This window comes from Acartia tonsa, chromosome 5 (genome assembly GCF_053477335.1).
Source record: "Acartia tonsa isolate MP-2025a chromosome 5, ASM5347733v1, whole genome shotgun sequence".
Taxonomy (NCBI): Eukaryota; Metazoa; Arthropoda; class Copepoda; order Calanoida; family Acartiidae; genus Acartia; species Acartia tonsa.
The window spans coordinates 2,817,711-2,837,334 of NC_137264.1; the positions used below are offsets into that span (position 1 = coordinate 2,817,711).

At 32.6% G+C, this 19,624-nt stretch overlaps 1 protein-coding gene across 32 annotated transcripts in view; it reads right to left on the reverse strand.

The window, feature by feature from the left end:
* The window catches only part of Mob2 (MOB kinase activator 2), a 40,476-nt gene extending 25,333 nt beyond the window's left edge, over nucleotides 1–15,143 (reverse strand). For all 32 annotated transcript variants that reach the window (XM_080159884.1, XM_080159883.1, XM_080159882.1 and 29 more), the window contains exons 1-5: nucleotides 15,057–15,143; nucleotides 13,524–13,609; nucleotides 12,339–12,402; nucleotides 6,804–6,900; nucleotides 2,251–2,347 (exon numbers count right to left, since the gene is read on the reverse strand). In XM_080159884.1, coding sequence (XP_080016010.1) covers nucleotides 2,251–2,347; nucleotides 6,804–6,900; nucleotides 12,339–12,402; nucleotides 13,524–13,528 — 263 coding nt within the window. In that variant the 5' untranslated portion in view covers nucleotides 13,529–13,609; nucleotides 15,057–15,143. The remainder of the gene's footprint in view (nucleotides 1–2,250; nucleotides 2,348–6,803; nucleotides 6,901–12,338; nucleotides 12,403–13,523; nucleotides 13,610–15,056) is intronic.
* Nucleotides 15,144–19,624: the final 4,481 nt, after the last annotated feature.

Below are 19,624 nucleotides of genomic sequence, written 5' to 3' on the forward strand. Positions count from 1 at the left end.
TTCCTGGTTAATTGGTTAAACTACATTTATTTGGCATAAATTTTAATGAATTTCAATTTTCTACCACGTAGTTTTTAAAATATTAAGACTTGAAAATCGTCTTTTTAAATTGCATACATCACAGAAAGACAATTTTCAAGTCTTGATATTTTCAAAACTACATGGTAGAAAATTGAAATTCTTTCAAATATATGCCATATAAATATAGTTTAACCCATATACTAGCAAAAAATATGCGGTTCACTAAATTAAATATAAATGCATTTCGTGAAACTACCCCTTTGCAATCTAATGTAATTTTATATGTGTCAGAGAAACTGTATGTAAATAAAGTGTGAATTCTAATGCTCTGTTTAGATGTAGTTCAAATTATCATAATTGTTCATGTTTTGGGTCTTAATTTTTAAGAAAATTGTTTTATCAAAATTTGTTTTGTATAAAATGTATTCACACCCTCCCTTCCTTGCACCCGCAGAGAGCTTAACAATGTGTTCTCAAACTGCGGTGCAACTCATTCCATTTTTTAAAAATCCAATGCTGATAAGTTAAAAATATCTTTAAAATTATCTCTTACAAAAATGAGCGACAGTTTGTACCTAACGGCGTTTGGCATAGGCAAACTAAAAAAACATATAATGTTATACTTATGTTAGGTTATTTAGGTTTAGTAAGGAATATAATAGCCCCGTAGGACCAGTGCAGTGCCCTGCAGGAAGGGCTCTCAACAAGGATTGAAAACAGAAATTTAATATAAAAAAAAGAAGGATTGAGGGGGTTCATTTCCTAATCCTTATGGTTCCAGAAATTATGCCGCTGTATAGGACAACCTTTATAAATAAAGTATCTCGTGGTGTGAAGTAAGGAGCATAATTGCACAAAGAAAGCTTTCTGCCATTTCAAAAAGACACTCTGAACTGTTTAAATTTAAATGCATTTTTTCCTGTATTTATCCTTATGTAAAAATAACAGAATGTCTTTCTGTCTGTATTAATGTTGCAAAGAATATTACTATCCATTCAACCGATATGGTTCTCCAATACAGTAACTTCTTATGGAATAAGGTTTTATAACTATTTTAGGGGAGGGTGCCTCCATCCACCCAATGGATATCTACCCAACCCAACCTAATAAAACGCCCTTGACTCAAGTGCCATAAGAGTCCTCTAGGGCCGTAGAGTATTAGGTGTTCTATATTAGATGCAACTAAAATAAGGATAAGATATCTAAAAGAATTACGTCTTTAATATTTTGCTAGTCAAATCAAATATGTTATTTACTTGTTGATATCTAAATTCAACATAAACCTAAACTTATGAGTGTCCTATAAAACTGCAAATGGAATAAAAAAATACGCAAGTTGAAGTCATTGTGATGCACAGAAAGTAAAGAAAAACAGCTTTTCTCACTTTTCACTTTATTTGCGTACCTATGTACCTAAAATAATATTAACAGATGAAGGACGCTTTTTGTAATAGCGAAGCTTTTCTATATTTGAAGTAGGTTCTTATAAAACTCTTTAGCTATGATGATTCCTGTAACCGTAAGGTACAATATAGAATGCGTTGGAACTCTACTATCAATACAAGAAAATCCGCAGGACAGGATAATTTTTAGGTTTTTAAAGAACAATATTTTACATGTCAAAATCATCCTAAGCTTTTTACATGATTTTTGGAATATGGATTCCAAGGACAATTTTGTACAATGTTATCTTGAAGACAAAAAAAAACTAAGACAGAAAGATAGATAGCCAGACAGATAGAAAGGATATATAGATACATAAGCCCTGGATCTAGCAAAAAAATTAATAACTAGATAAAAAGATAGATAGACAAATAGAAAGATGATATCAAGGTACTGGGCCTTCCAAGGGCATGAATAAAAAGATAGAAATACTCTGGGCAGACAGGCAGATAGAAAGATATCAAGTTATCTTTGACCTGGGCCTAGCATTGATATCTGGACAGAAACTTGTGGTACAGAATTCTTACCTTGGACCTGGGCCTAGCATATCTAGACAGAAACTTGTACAGAATTCTTACCTTGGACCTGGGCCTAGCATATCAGGACAGGAACTTGTGGTACAGAATTCTTACCTTGGACCTGGGCCTTGCATATCTAGACAGAAACTTGTACAGAATTCTTACCTTAGCCCTGGGCCTAGCATATCTAACAGGAACTTGTGGTACAGATTTCTTACCTTGGACCTGGGCCTAGCATATCTAACAGGAACTTGTACAGAATTCTTACCTTGGACCTGGGCCTAGCATATCTGGACAGGAACTTGTGGTACAGAATTCTGACACTGTTCCGTAGATCAGGTTGATGTGCTCGAAAAATCCTATTGCTGAAACAAATAAAAACATTTGTTAGTAGGTAAATTAGTAGCGAAACTACTGTACTTTCTAGTTCACATTGGCTGTCTTTACGTTCATCCTAAGAGGGTAAATGTGATTTACTCGACTGTCCAATAAGTATATTTAAATGTTATATTATCCTACCTATTTTAAACTTTAATCCAACAAAAATATTTTTCAAGATAGGTTTTTAATTAAAAGTGATTGAACAGTAGGAATAACAGAAAAAACTGTACAAAAAGTATCAGTAGTATAGTGTATTCACTTTAATTAATCAATTTTATCCATTAATTAAATTAATTTTTGTATTCTACTTAACTATTATATGTCTACATATCAGAGGCATGCACAATGGGAGTTTACCCCAAACCTTTATTGTCTTAACCTAAGAAAGTAGGGTTTAATCCCCAAGAAAATAGCTTAAAACCACCTAAGGTTTTGTAGGTATATTCCCTGAAAAGCAAAGCTCAATGGGTCCAGCCAGGGGCGTCCAAGCTTTTTTTTTTTTGGGGGGGGGGGAATTTTTTTAAGGGGAGGTAATTCGTTTTTTTGTTCCCCCCCCCCCCAAATTGTTTGGGGGGTAAATTTTAAATGGGGGGGGGGGTAATCCCCACTTTACCCCCCCCCCCCTTGGACGTCTATGGGTTTAGCCTAGCCGTTAGCGCAATCATAAGAATAATTCGGGCGGATAGACAAACATTGTTCTACTTTGTATTATAAATTGTTGTCATGTCAAAAATAATTCAAGAAGGGTAAAATGAACCGGATCATGGAAAGAAAACGAAATAGAGGGTATTTTCACAGTAGCATTTCTTATGTTATGTTAGGTAAGGTAAATGTAAATGATTGCCCCGCAGGGTTAGAGACCCCCCCACAGGGGCTAGAATAAGGAGAAAAACTACTGTAAAAATACGACGAGAACCGCTACTTCGTTTTCTTTCTAGATCTAATATAACTTGTCAGCAAGCTTTATGAACCCTACCCACCAACACTAACATTAACAATTTATAATTCTAGAGTTTAAATATTAAAACAAAAGAACAATGGACTTTCAGTTTTCAATTATATTCATCATTTAACACAAAATTAACTTTTAATTGCGCACCTTTTTTGAATTGTGGTATGTGAGTACGTCGCCTTGTCAGAAAGTTCGTATAAGTATGTTTAAAACTATCCTCTTTTAAGTGGACATTGGATTGTGAATTTTATTGGTATCTAAATATTTATTAACACGCCCGCTTATTTACTAGTTTAAAAACTTTGGGGATATAAGATTAAATCTTGATTGACTGGTTCAAACTATCGGTGATAAAAAGTTTGTTTTTTAAAAACCAAAGGTATCAATTTTCTTTGTATTAAAATGATTTTTTTTATTTCATATAAAAAATTGTTGGTTTATATTAGCGGTGCAACTTTTGGATATAATTGCTTTTGTTGATTTTAAATCAATTAAAACAATTGAACTTAAAATTTTGTAACGATGACGTTATAATAAAACGAAATAAAACAATATGAAATACAATGACAAGTGTGTTCAGAAATAACGCATTTTAAATCAAAATCAAATATTGATTAAAAATGTAATACAAAGCAAATTTTTGGTAGAGATCTATCTATAATACAAAGTAGAACGATGTCTGTCCGTCTGTCTGTCTGTCCGTCCCTTAAGATCTCTGTAACCACTGAACCGATCGGATTCTACTCTTCAGGGAATATACCTACTGGTCCTGTGGTGGTTTTAGGCTATTTTCTTGGGGGGTGGGACACCCCCCACCCCCCCCCCCCCCAAAAAAAACCAAAAATCCCCCCCCCCCATTTTTTTTTGTCGAAGATTTCCTTGGTCCTTTTACGCATTTCGCCAAAAAAAAATATGTATCACCTCTTGGGGCAAAGCCCCTAGAGGCTAGGGGCGAAGCCGCTAGTAAAAAAAGTAAAAAATGTACATGCGTTGGTCCCGTAAGATCTTGCTAATCGATGAACCACTAAAGTTGTCATTTTTAGAGAATTTACCTAATAGTCCTTTGATTGTTTTTAGATACCAAAATACCCCAAAATTAAGTTACGCCCGCCCCCCCCCCCCCCAAAAAAAAATGAAGAAAATGAATATGGGACATTAAAAGAGGGACATTAAAATCTAAGCAATCTATAGTTTGAATTCATTAATCCTTTTACTAAAGTAACAGGATGTCTGTTTGTCTGTGTGTTTGTATGTACCGAAGGATCTTGCTAACCGCTGAACTGATCGGGTTCTCCTTAACAGGGTAGCTTCTCATAGGCCCCGGGAAGGTTTATAACTATTTTGGGGGAGGGTACTACCACCCTCCCAAGAGAAATCGCCCCTAGAAAAAAATTAATACCCCCCTCTTTTAAAATATAAATAATAAATTTTGTTATCAACTTCAAGTCTCCCCTTCTAAGGAGGCCTCTAGGGGCGTAGAATAGAATGAATGGTTACATAATTAATTTCCTTTGCAAAAGGAGTGACGTACGGCCAGACCTTACAAAAAGAGAAGACACGCTTAGAAAATATGGAACGGAAGCATTTCAGCGAAAGAATTGTTTTCATTAAAACTAAATAATTTTTTGAAATTATTGAGGCCATTCTAAAGAATTCAATTGAAAATTAAATTCTCACTTAAAATACAAGAAAATTTTATTCTTTATTTTTTTATAAAAAGAGTTTTGAAGAATCGCCAAGGACATTATGATGTTGGTGTCGATTCTTATTAGTGCAGCTACTCTATAAGTAGTCCATGTCCGAATGATAATACGCTACGTCAACACATCAGAGTAATGTATTAGAGATCTTATGGGATAAGACTATGGACGATGAATTGAGAGATGTAACCCCAATGATGATAACTAAATTTCTCGTATTCATTCGAATCCGGTGGATAGGAAAGGAATCGGTTCTTATCCATACGAAAAAACTATGTCTATTGTCTAGCATCGTGTTATATCCAGTTTTCTACGAATATAGAAATGTATAATCATAAGATTAAAACTAGTTTTATTAGCCCGTGCCTTCGGCATCTCGGGACTAAAAAAAATAGTTTTAATCTTAAAATTGTACATTCTATATCCGCGGAAAGCCGTTTATAATACGATGAAAGAAATAACTATTCTCGTATTCATTCGAATCCGGTGGATAGGAAAGGAACCGGTTCTCATCCATATGAAAAATATCTATCATCGTATTATATCCAGCTTTCTACGAATATAAAAATGTACAATCATAAGATTAAAACCATTAAATTGTACATTCTATATCCGCGGAAAGCTGTTTATAATACGAATGTGAGAAATAACTATACTCGTTCTTTAGATCAAAATTATTGTAATGAAAGTTTGGACAATAATCATTTGCAACCAATAAATCAAAAAGAATTTAGAGTACTCAAAGTTTTTGATACAAAAAATAATAAAAGGGGCTAATAAAGCTTTGGGAACCACCATAATTTATAATCCTATGTCCCCTCCCTACATTATTGTATACTAGCGGCTACGCCCCCTAGAGGCCTCTAGGGGCACTTGAGGATGAGAGAGTCGAATTTAATATTTCAATTTCTTATTTTAGATTTTAAAAGAAAAATTATAAAATTCTTTTTTTTTTGGGGGGGGGGGGGTTTCATTTTTTGGGGGGTGGGGTTGTCCCACCCCCCAAGAAAATAGCTTAAAATCTTCACAGGACCAATATTATATGTATATACCCTAAAGAGTAGATTTCGATCGGTTCAGTGGTTACTGAGATCTTAAGCTTCAGATGGACGGACGGACAGACAGACGTCATTCTACTTTGTATTATAGATTTATAATCTAGACGATGAGTCTATGCTTTAACTATCTAGAATTAATAACTATAATGTATTTATTTCAAATTAATTTAATGTTAACCTTCAGCTATTATTCTCCTTATGGATAGAATTATATTTGTCAAATTAGTTTATTATTATTTTGAAACTATTTTTAAACTGATCCTTTCTGAATAATCAATGACTAATTTAACAGCGTTTAATTTCTAGGTTTTAAAATATTAAAATCTGTTAACTGTCTTGTTATTAATAGAATACAACAAGGGGGGGGGGGGGCGTAGTGAATTGGCGTAATTAAGGTATGAACGACTTACAAAGACACAGATATTAAGAGGCTCGATTTTAATGAATATTTTATTTCAAGACAATAATCACAGTTTCTATAATTACATATTAGGCACCCTTTTATCAAAAATAGTCAGAAATTGTTTCTTATTTTCATATTTTTACTTCACCCTGTGACAAAACTTTATATTTTTTGTTCTTCTAACAATATTCAAAATAAACCTAGGTAATATATTCACACAAAAAAACTGCTTAATATCACTGCTGGAAGGTGCACCACTTTACTACTTGCTCTTGTTCGTGCTTAGTCCCCTTTAGGGAAGCAAAGTTGCGTTTAAAAAGTACTTACTGTGCAAAGCTAGCCATTCTCGAGATTCTAATCCCTCCGGAATCTCTGTGATGTAGTTCAGTTCCGTTTCCGGGATTTTTCTCTCCAAACATGGCTCCTATAATAGATAGATATGTTAGTTTATTATGGGATAAGTTGAGCACTGCAGCAATCATAAGATACAGATAAGGAACAGCCGCCTCCACCGAAAACCGCCGTTTTACGCCGAAATATTTCAAACATGTCAATATTAAAAAAAATTGCAATTGTAAAATCTTATAAGTGTCGAGTGAAAATATAAGGGAAATTTTTTTCACAAAAAAAAGTTTATCTCAGATGTTTGAAAATTGTCTATTATGGCGAGAACAGGCAAATAAAATCGACGGTAAACGGCGGGAACGGCGGTTCCGCCGCCGTTTCTTCACAGTTCCATACTGTTCTCCACGAATGCAACTGATGTGACAAATTTTAGAGCCGTAACTCTTTTATGGGCTAAGGTCATGCGCGTTTTACTTTTGGTTTCAAAAAGTGGCACATCTGCCCCCTCCCCCCTTAATATCTTTTTATTCTGTGTGTATAGGAATTTTCATCATTGTTAAACAATTTAATTGATATAAATAAATGGTTGGGATAGGAAGGGAATTATTATACATATCTCGTAATCCAGTTATCCAGAAAACTCGACAGATACCTAAAAAACTTGAAAAAGCTCCAAAAAAACAGGTATTAGAAAGCCAATCTTAAAAAAATATATAATCTTAATACTTAACAACAAAACTAACATTTTTGATATTTTTTATATTTTCCATGTTTTTTACCTATAGATAGGTAGGCATTTACTGAGTCAAAAAATGTGAGTTTAAAATATATGTCCTTGAAAATTACATTACGAGATCTATACAATAATTGCCTCCCCATTTTCCATCCTTTAAAATTTTACATAAAGACTTTTGTTAGTCATTGAATGGTTACGCTTTATATTTTAAAAAATTAGGAAATTACGTAATTGTTATTAAGATTGTAGAAAAAAAAGCAGCGTTTCGGAGCCGGAGCAGCAACATTTTTGGTGCAGTCGGAGACGGAGCCGTATTTTTCGTTAAAAACGGCTCCGGCTCCAGATTAGCTAAAACATTTTTTTAAGTAATATTATAATTTGGCAACGGTCTATTTCCATATAATAAACTGAAAAACTATTGTTACTTAACAAATAGACACACATCCTTCTACTTTTATATAGCTTTAATCAAATAAAAGCAAAATATTTTATATTATTTATTTTATTTTATCAAATTCAATAATGAACAAAAATTAATATATTAATTTTAAGGTAGGAGCCGGAGCCGTATTTCCAGATACGGCTCCGCGGAGCCGCATCAAAATTAAACGGCTCCGAAACGCTGAAAAAAAGTGTACAATCTTTAAAAATTAGATAATACTAATTATCAAGTGAAGTCTATTCATTTTTAAGGGGGCAAATCTACTCTAGAACTTTTTTTCTGCAATACCAACCATCTTTATGATTATGTTTATACTTTATGCCCATAGCATTTCTAAATTAAATCTTCTTTTAACAACAAAATAAAATCTTTTTCGACTATTTGAAAAGTACAGGGCGACCACTCCAAAACAAAAAAAATATAGTATTTTTATAGTATATTTTTAAAATCCATATAGTATATATAGTATATTTTTTAAAACTCGTATAGTATGATATAGTATCAGACTTAGAATTATTATATACATAGTATATACATCATCAATAATAACTCAAAGCATAGCTGTTATCAAAGCAATTTCACTTATAAGGGGCTTACTCTGTGATTATTAGGCTAGGTATTAATGTGAGACTATAGGTTAGTTAGGATAAAAGTTTACTTTTGGTTAGTATTTCACATATATTTAATAATTTTTTGGTTAGGTCTCAGGTTCAGGTGCTGCAGGCTATCTCGAAGGTGGTTTCTTGACAAGTAAAAAATTAGAGATTAACTTGTAAAACAAAATATGCATCTTTTTTGATGTTATTAACATAAATAAAGAAAAAATTAAAATAGGCCTCCAAGTTCTGGTCTTGCAGGCCTCCAGGTCCACTCTGGACAGGTTAGAGATTTTTTTTATTTGAAGAGTTAGAGGCCAACTAATAAAACAGAATATGCATCTTTTTGAATGCTTTTAACATATCTGAAGAAAAAATTTAAATTGGCCTCCAAGTTCTGGTCCTGTAGGCCTCCATGTCCACTCTGGACAGGTAAAAAATTCAAATTTCTTATTTGAAGAGTTAGAGGTCAACTTATAAAAAAGAATATGTATCTTTTTGGATTAATGATAATAATAATAATAGAACTTTTATTCAATAACTCTTCAATCCTGTTATGAGTAAATCACATAGACAATTTAATTATTATATTAGAATTACATGATAATATATATATTACTAGTGGCTTCGCCCCTAGCCTCTAGGGGCTTCGCCCCATGAGGTAATGGAAAGTCAACCCTCCAGAATAATTTTATAGTTATATTTTCAAAAAAGTTATTCTTTGCAGAATTACTCTTTGGTAAAATTAAACCCATGTTGTGCGCCGTATGCACAAAAATTTCAATTCGTAAAAATTAAACCCAGGTTGTTCACCGTATACACAAAAATTGAAAACTCTCCTCTGTAAATTTTATTTAATACCTATAATTGCGACAACTTTTTAAAGATGTCAATTTTTAAAAGTTACAAAAAGCCCAAAATTTTTTTTGGGTGGAATTTTTTTTTTTTGGAGGGGGGGGTTCATGGGGGCTTCGCCCCATGGTGCAGTGGGGTTCCCCCAACCCAATTACTGGTTTTTGTTTACAAAAATAAAAGAAAATTAAAAATTTGGAAATGGGGATTTTTTTATTTTTGGGGGGGTTGGGGTGTTCCACCCTCCTAGAAAATAGCCTAAAACCACCAGAGGACCAATAGGTATATTCCCAAAAGAGTAGAGCTCAATTTGTTCAGCAGTTACTGAGATTTTACAAAAAATGTAAAAAAAAAATTTTTTGGGGGGTGGTTTTTTTACTTTTTGGGGGGGTTGGGGGTGTCCCATCTCCACGGAAAATAGCCTAAAACCATCACAGGACCAGTAGGTATAATCCCTGAAGAGTAGAGCCCAATCGGTTTAGCGGTTACTGAGATCTTAAGCTTCAGACGGACAGACAGACGGACAGACGGACAGACAGACAGACAGACATCAAGCTACTTTGTATTATAGATAAATTGATAATAATAACTATAGGTTTTCATTATTACTGGTAAACATAATTAAATTTCGGAACTAAGTGATTTCTCTTGGCGGCCCAGGTGTGGCTGAGCCTACTTCGGGCTGGACTGTGGTTGTTGTCGGTACCACTTAACATAATATAACTGAAGAAAAAATTTAAATCGACTTCTAAGTTCTGGTCCTGCAGACTCTGGACAGGTAAAAATCAAACTTCCCTCAATTGAACAGTTAATGGTATATTTGTTAAACAAAATGAGCATATATTTGGATGTTCTTTATATATTTGAAGGAAAAACTAAAATTGGACTTTTTTAAAGGGGGGGGGGGGGCGAAAGTGACACTTTTTGAAACCAAAACTAAGAGTCAACAAAGGAACTGAACTAAAAAAAGGATTACAGGTCTGAGATTTTGCATGGCAGTTGCTTTATAGGGGTACAATATGGAACTGTGAAGAAACGGCGGCGCAACCGCCGAAAACTGCCGTTTCCCGCCGTAATTTTTGTTGCCTTTTCTCGGCGGTTTTCGGCGGTTGCGCCGCCGTTTCTTCACAGTTCCATATTGTACCCCTGTAAAGCAACTGCCATGCAAAATGTCAGACCTGTAACACTTTTTTTAGTTGAGTTCCTTTGACTTTTAGTTTTGGTTTCAAAAAGTGTCACTTTCGCCCCCCCCCCCCTTTTAAATTTAAGGAGTTAGAGGTTTATTAAACAATATAGGTAGCATCTTTATAGATGCTATTTATATGTTTAAAGAAAAAATGACAACCGACCTCCAGGTTTTGATGCTGCACGCCTCCAGGTGGACAGGTAAAAATCAAAATTTCTTATTTATGTAGTTAGAGGTTAGTTTATAAAACACCATGAGCATCTTTTTAGATGTTATTTACATATCCAAAGAAAAAATACAATTGAACTCCAGGTCCAGGTGCTGCAGGCTTCCATGTAGACTCTGTTCAGAGAAAACCTGGAGGCCTGAACTTGAAATCTTCAAATAAGAAATTTGAGTCTTTTACCTGTTCTGAATGAACCTGAACTTGGATCCCGATATGTTAATATTATCCAAATAAATGCATATTCTGTTAAATAAATAGACCTCTAACTCTTCATATAAGAAATTTGATTGTTTACCTGTTAAGAGTGGACCTAAACGCCTGCAGGACCTGAACTTGGAGGCAAATTTATATATTTTCTACAGATATGTTAATAAGATCCAAAAAATACATTTTCTGTTTTATAAGATGACCTCTAACTCTTAAAATAAGAAATTTGATTTTTACCTGTCCAGAGTGGACCTGGACCTGGGGGCTAATTTTCAATTTTTTTTTAGATGTGTAAATAACATCCAAAAAGATGCATATTCTGTTTTATAGGTTGACCTCTAACTCTTCAAACAAAAAATTTGAATTTTTACCAGTCCAGAGTGGACCTGGTGGCCTGCAGGACCAGAACTTGGAGGCCAATTATAATTTTTTTCTTCAGATATGTTAATAACATCCTGAAAGATGCATATTCATATTCATATTAATAAGTTGATCTCTAAATTTTACAATTTTTTTACCTGTCCAGAAACCACCTTTCAGCCTGCAGCACCTGAACCTGGAAACTTATCCAAAAAAAATTAATAAATATAAGTGAACTACTACCCAAAAGTAAACTTTTATCCCAAATAACCTATAGTCTCACAATGATACCTAGCCTAATAATCACGGAGTAAGCGAAAGTGGTAAAACTTCCCCCTCACCCTTAAGTTAATTCTATGAAAAATAACTGATATTTAAATCATAATCACAAACAAAAATATATTTTAAAGGATTTTCTTCATCTCTTTTTTACTGTACCTAGAGCTTTATACATTTCTGTCGTATCACAGTATCTTTTGAGCCCCCCGCAGGGGCTAGAAATAGGAGAAGACCTACTGTCAAAATAAGACAAAATGCTCCTTAAGAGGCGTTGTCACAAAAATGACAATATTCGTTTTGTTATATAAATGTAATATTATATAGTATATATAGTAAATTTTGGTCAAGTAAAGGTAATAATATATAGTATATATAGTAAATTTTGGTCATATAGTATGATATAGTATCCAAATTCATCCTATATAGTATAAATAGTATATATAGTATGCAGTGGTCGCCCTGAAAGTACCTTGTAAAAAACTAAGATAAAAACAAGAATAAAAACATACATGAATGCAAACCTCAAAACATCCAATAAAGAAATGGAAAAATAAAAATTCTATTGCTTTAAGAATATTCTTTTAAGATTTGAATTTGATAGGACAATTTTTACAAGAAAAAAACTGCACAAACCTGTAGATATAATTTGGTTTCATCACAGCCGTTGTCTCGATCTTTTCTCGCCCCTCGGGTTTTTCTTAAATAATACAGTTTACAATTAAGATAATTAGGGTTGGCAATCCGGATCCGGGATCCGCCCAATTTTGGAATCCGAATCCGTTTTTTTAATAGCGGATTCGGATTCTTAATTGGTAGGCTAAAATTAGCGTCTTAAGTTTTTTCTTTCAACTCCCCCTTTTTGAAGGCAAATATTATTATCATAATATATAATATCTTTTAAAATCTGGTTCGATTCTTGGAAGTGAATTATAGAGAACACCAAGAACATTAATTTTTAGGACATATGTACTAATGTAGCACTTAAAATTTTTAGATTTAAAAAAGGCCTATAAAAATATTGCTAGAATCCGGAATCCGCCATTTTTTGACGGATACTTGTAAGAATCCGGAATCCGAATTCGGTCCAATTTGACGGATTGCCATCCGGACCCTAATGATAATAAATTAAGTAGGTAGGTAAGATATCATATGTTATTGTTCATTCTTAATGCTATCATTGCCTAAAATGTGTTAGATTTAAATCTCTATCGAAAACTGCATCAAAACTTAAGATGTTATTATGCGCCAAAGCAGAGAATGCCATGGCCAAAAAAAGATACGATGTTGTGCATCTAAATCCTAACTTCCGAGATCAGGTCTACATACATACGATTCACTCCCATGCATTTTAGATCCTTCAGACAACGGTCTTGCAGACAATGTTTATTATGTTTGACTAGTGCCATATGGCGCGACCTACTAAGGTTTGATGCGTGTCTGATATTTTGCATTGAATTACTTATCACTAGCAGCTAGGCTTCTAGGAGCACTCAAAGAAAAATTCTAGTTTTAATAAAAAGAAAAGTATAATAAAACTTTTCCAGTAGCGATTTCTCTTGGGAGGATGGAGGTACTCTCCCACAAAATAGTTAAATCCTTTCCTAGACCTACAAGAAACTTTCCTGTAAAGGAGAACCTTTTTGGTCCAGATATTTGTGAGATTAAACTGCGACAAACTTCCCGTTACGTTTATTTTGAGAAATAATATCCGGACGCTGAATTAATTCGCTAAAAATATACCTAAGAATAGTGTATTTCATCCCCATACACTAGAAAACTATGATCATCACCACAATAAGAATAAAATTATCAACTTACCCCATAAACCAGTCTACGGTGTCCCGCAGATATTCTGGTATCTTCTCCAGTTTGAAGGATTTGGAAACCAACCAGGCAAAAATATACTAAATATAATATGGAAAGTTAGATAATAGAAAGATATATACTTGATGAAATCTATAGCACCTACCTAAGAATTCGACACTTTCGGGATTTTACTGCTAGGGAACAGACTTACCCTCATCTAAGCCATAACTTATCCTTTATACATAAATTTAGTCAAAGAAACATTAGAAAATTCTATTTTTAGTTTGTTTATTTAGCATATTTTCAAGGAATATTAAATGAATGGGTCCCATTGTAATTAAATATAACATTAGTAGTGCAAAGAAAATGTCTCCGTCTTTTAAACAAGCTTTATGTATAAGTAGTAAATTTGACTTTTGACCAACTTAGCCTTGTATATTAAATGAGTTATTTAATCAAACAAAATTTAGCATAAATAAATAGGTATCTAAATCGAAATTTATTAAATGATCGAACGATATCTTATCATTTAAAATATTTTAGGTTCAGTTCGGGGAGTATAAGTCTTTGTCGTCTCAGTGAAAAGAACTGACTAGTTTAAATTCATAATAATAAACTAACTATTGAATCTTAAAGAAAAGACTAAAAATCAGCAGTTCATAACATACTTAAAGAAAATGAAAAATCATTAAAGATAATTTTTAACAATGACGAAATAGACAAGAGCTCTATATTAAGTAAAAGATAACACATTTCAATAATATCAATAATTAAACATAAAACAATACATTGTAAATCAAAAGCAAAGTTTGTAGATTTATTCTTTTAAAGCGTGGCAGTACAAAACTGAGTAATTCAATTGCATAAACAATAGATGTATCACTCTAGATAGTCAACCAAACACATTCATCATAGCGGATCAAGATTTTACTCAAAATTTTGGAAAATGTAATTTTCTCATGCAAAAGCTTAATCCTGAGATATAGCTAAAAGCAGAATTATTCTACAACAAAGTGAATAAAAAAGTAGTCTTATTGTACCAAAATGTGTACAATCTGTAAACGATATGATCGGGTTGTTCCTAAACCGTGTAACTAATGGTCCAATTTATAGATAGTATATATAGTCTTTCTATAGCTTAGGTAACTATTTCACAAAATAAAAAGCAATAAAACAAGGGTGTTTCCATAGGTACTTAAGAAGCTTTGCTACATTTAATCTATAATGATACATATGATTGTTGTTGAGTCTGTAAAAACTTGGGGATTACGGCAGACAAAGTAAATTGTAAAAGTGAAGTTCGTTTTAAATAACCTATTATTTGTTTTCTATAAAATTCCAAGATAAGGACTTGAATAAACAACTAGGTATCAAAATTAGAAAAAATATTGGTATTTTGATCTTGAAACATATGATATAACCTACTCGTAGAGTCTAGAGATCTTGCCCTTATTGATGAACTTTCATAGGGTTTTACTACACCCAAAGACCACATGTAACATTACAAACTATAGAATAGCTTTGCTCTTAAAACTATTTGTTTACCTTTTAATTTGTTGACACCTGAGCTGATAAGGATTAAAACTTCAATATTCAATCCATATTTATTTTAACATTCTTCCTGAAAAAAAAAACATTTTAAAACGTAATATTTCTTCTATTAATTAAGTTAATACATGAACTTGTTAATCACTAAGGATAGAGTTGCTTCTTAAATTGTAAAGCCACTAAGAAAACTTTTAAGCTTTCACTGAATACCGACCGACTTAAGCAAAAGGAGCCTGAGCGCCCTGGGCTAATCCTGTTGTGAAGGACTTTAAGAACTTTTAATTCAGGTATTTCATCGCTAGAATGTTTTGTCTGTTTATCCCTGTAGGTACTTGGATTCCTCTCCTATACAGGGTTATATAATATTCTCCATATAAACAATTTAATTCAAAATAAGAAAGTATTTCATATTTCTACAATATAATTAACTAGAAATAGAGAAAAGTGAGGGAAAGGTTATAATACACACCCCTGCTGTATTATTTTAGTGTCAAATTAATTTTTAGATTTAAAGTAAAGCTACAGTAACATTTTTAGTCTAATGTCTTCTCCCTTCCTGCCAAAACCAGAAAGCTACAGCCCGGCCATATATGCGACAAATGTACTAGTAAAATTAACAAGAATGACAAGTTGACAACATCCATAAAAGCGAAGTTCTAAAATCAGACAGTAGGACGAATAAACGAACATTCACCCTTGAAGAGTGTCAGAATTTAATTAGAGGATAATCATTTATCTAAGTAAAAAAAGTTTAGGATTTGATAGTTTCCTTCTAATACTGTGTTAGTTGTCCTAGGAATTGCAATGAAAATCAGCTAGATTAATAAGATATTTTTTTCATACACCTAAAAACTATTGTCAAAGAAATTTTAAAATCCAACATGTTCTAACTGAACCTAGTAAAGATAAAAGAGTTGCTACGATTTCCAAATCGTACCAAATTGTTACAGGAATCATAATGTTTAAAAAACGATAGCACAATTCTAACATAACTAGAATTAACGACGCGCATATATAGCTCTATCCGACACGCACGAAAGTTCAGACAGACACCAATTACATGAAAGCTTCGCTTTTAAAAAGTAACCAAACCAGATTCTAATATTAACATGTCAAACTATTTCATAATAAAATTCCTATCAAGTTTAAACCAGAAAATTAATGAAAAAATTCCTATTATTCAGAGGTTTCGATATTAAAATGATTTCATTGATCGCCCTACAGATTTAGAACTTTTATAATTAGAGTAAGATAAATGCTTTTGTACTTGAAGAAAAAGTACTAAAATTAAATTCCATCATTACTCATAATTTTACTTCGCGTCGCAATTCTGTAAAATACAAAATAAATTTACATTTACTAAATACATCTTTAGAACTATATTTATATAACAAAAAAAAGAATTAAAACTCAAAAATGAATGTTATAATTATTGTCTATAATCACTTTTATCTTATTTTCACTGTTAATTTTATCATAAAAAGTCTGAAAAAGATATTTTTGTTGAATGCGGATTTAACAGGAGGAGAGAGAAAGAGATAGAAGGAAGGAGAGAGAGTCTGTTATTGAATTGGGAATGGGACAATAATTAGACATATTTTCTCCTCGCATATTTTCAGTAATAAAATATAAAATTTTATGACAAAAATTAGCCCAAAATACGAGTTTGCATATAGAAATTAATCAATCTTACTGACACTTATTCCTACCAGACATAAACCTTACGGGGCTCCCCTAAAAAAAAAACTATATGACCCTAGTATTTCTATAAAAAAAAACTATTTTTTTCCCGGAAGGTTTCAGTTGAAAGTGGAGTAAAATGGAGAATATTTAGAATTTGATAGTAAATTTTAATCATTTTTCATTTTTACTTATTTTTGAAGTGTAAATTAGCGTAATTTTCTCAAAGTGAAAAATGGGGACATTTTGTTTTTCTAGTTTTCATACACAATCCATATTGGGGGAATTAGAAGGGATAGGTAGATAGACAGAAGTAAATCAGCTGTTTCTAAGCCCGGAGTTTTGGACGGCGAAATAGATAGATAGACGAATATTTGGAATAAGGTCGACGATTTTTTTGCTTTGTTATTGAGATAATAAAGAAATATTACTAAAATTCTATGGCGCACTGATTTTTAAAGTTTTTCAAAAATGAGTCAATTCCCCCAAAAAAATTTTAGGGGGGAAGAGAAATATTAAATCCACATAAAATTAAAAGCTATATCTTTCTTTTCTTTTTCTTCAGTTGTTTCGGGGGGAATAAGGGTGAATAATTTTTTTAAAATGTTTAAAATGCCCCCCCTCCCGTGACAAAGTGCTTTGCACGCCAATAATGGAGAAGCTAAAAAAGTCGAAAGAATGGTTATTATATAAATAAAATGAAATCAAGAAATCTTTCAATATAAATAGTATGACCGACGGACCGATGGGTAGTACGCGATGCTCTTTTGTAAGGGATTATTCACAAATCAAATTAACAGTTCATCTTAAATATAGCAGCCGAGAAAATCACATTTTCCTTGCAGAATTACGGACTGAAAAAACTGACAGACATATTGAATCATAGAGTAGTTTTTTGCTACTAGCAATGTACTTGAGTAAAACAACAAAGTTATAGGGATAATCCTAGTTTAGGAGTGGACATACCCGGTATCATGAAAATTAACCCCCCCCCCCCCGGGGGTATGCATCCATTTTGACACCCGGTGTGTATCAAAATGGATACCCCCCGTATGCGTCATTTTTGACCCCCGGTACATGTCAAAATGGACACCCCCCTATATATCAATATGTAGGAGTGTCCGTTTATACATATACCGGGTGTCAAAACCGACACATACAGGGGGGGGGGGGGGGGGTCAAGTCTATTGAGGTCATTCCTCGCGCGAATTTCCTCTAGACTAATATTCATCTTTAACCCCAATTCTTTTTCACAGAGGGGAAAGGGTTGGTTAGGAGTGGTTAATACCTTCTTAAGCACTAAATAGAAGTAGCAGGAGGCTCTGATCACATATAAAAGATGATTAAAATGATAAAAGTATAGGATAAAATAGTTTGGCCTTTGTTTATATATGTTTGTTATGTGTTTTTAATGCCTGTATGGTCATATTGTAATTTGGCAAGTCTAAGTTTCCTTAAAACTTGGAGACATCTATGTGTGAATTTTTAAACTAAACAAATATTTTAACTTTTTCTTGATTTTACTCCCAATAGATGTAAGTCCCTAGATAGAGAATTAATACAGACCAATAGGTGAATAAAAAAACGTGATTTTTAACATATTTTTGACTATACTTTTAAAGTAATGTAATGGCTATAGAATAACGGCCTTTTTTGCTGTTTTCAACGTTGTTTTAACGTTAAAATCGTCAAATTTAATACTAGTTTTAAGCTAATTTAATAGGTACAGATAAAAACCAGTTTTGAGAGAGTTTATAATGCTGTTTTCTTATCGTTTTTAGTGCCTTTTTTACGAAAGCGATAACTTTTTTCATATTGCTTCGATATTAATAAAAATTTTTGTGTGTACTAGAAACTACTTAAACTAACTATGTTTAAAATTTCATTGATTTACGATGAAAAACTACCAAGTAAGGGCCATTCAAAGGGGGATTGTGATTTGAGGAGATATTTTTAGTGTCATTTAGTACCTACGGACAAACATCGCATAATTAAAGGATTTTAAAGTTAAAAATCGAGCACAAAGCATAACATAGCGGCGATTTTCATTTGTTTGAGGAATCTACACAAAAATTTTCAGACTCCTATCTTTATTTTAATTGTTTTTTTTTGCAAAAAAAGTTAACGTTAATTTTGTTGAAATTTAATTGATACGAAATTTAAACGTAAATAACCTACGGACAAACATCGCATAATTAAAGGGTTTTAAAGTTAAAAATCGAGCACGAAACATAAAAGAGCGGCGATTCTAATTTGTTTAAGGAATCTACACAAAAATTTTCAGACTCCTATCTTTATTTTAAGTGGTTTTTTTTTTGCAAGAAAAGTTAACGTTAAAAATGGCTTCGCAACCATTAAATATCCGCTAGATTAGAATCGGTTCTCAGCCATACTGAAATGCATCATATTACAGACAATTTTCTCTCAATTAATAAACCTGTAATGAATAAGGCTAATTATATTAACAGGACTAATTGGTACCCAAACTTTTATAACCATTAGTAACCATTGGACTGTAAGTTATATTTGGTACCCAAAGTTTTATAACCATTAGTAAACATTGAACTTTAAATTACATTGGGTACCCAAAGTATTATAACAATTTGTAAACATTGGACTGTATATTACAATTGGTACCCAAAGTTTTATAACCATTAGTAAACATTTCACCGTAAACTACACCTGGTACCCAAAGTTTTATAACTGATATCTTTACACCTAGTCTCATACAGGACTTACTCTAAATACTGGATTTTAAAGAAATATATAAAAGTTTCCTATAAAAAAGTTAAAAGAATTGTATTTAAACTTGTAAAAAAAAGAAAGGGATAATCCTAGTTTAGGAGTGGACATACCCGGTATCCCCCCCTCCCTATCCTGATTTT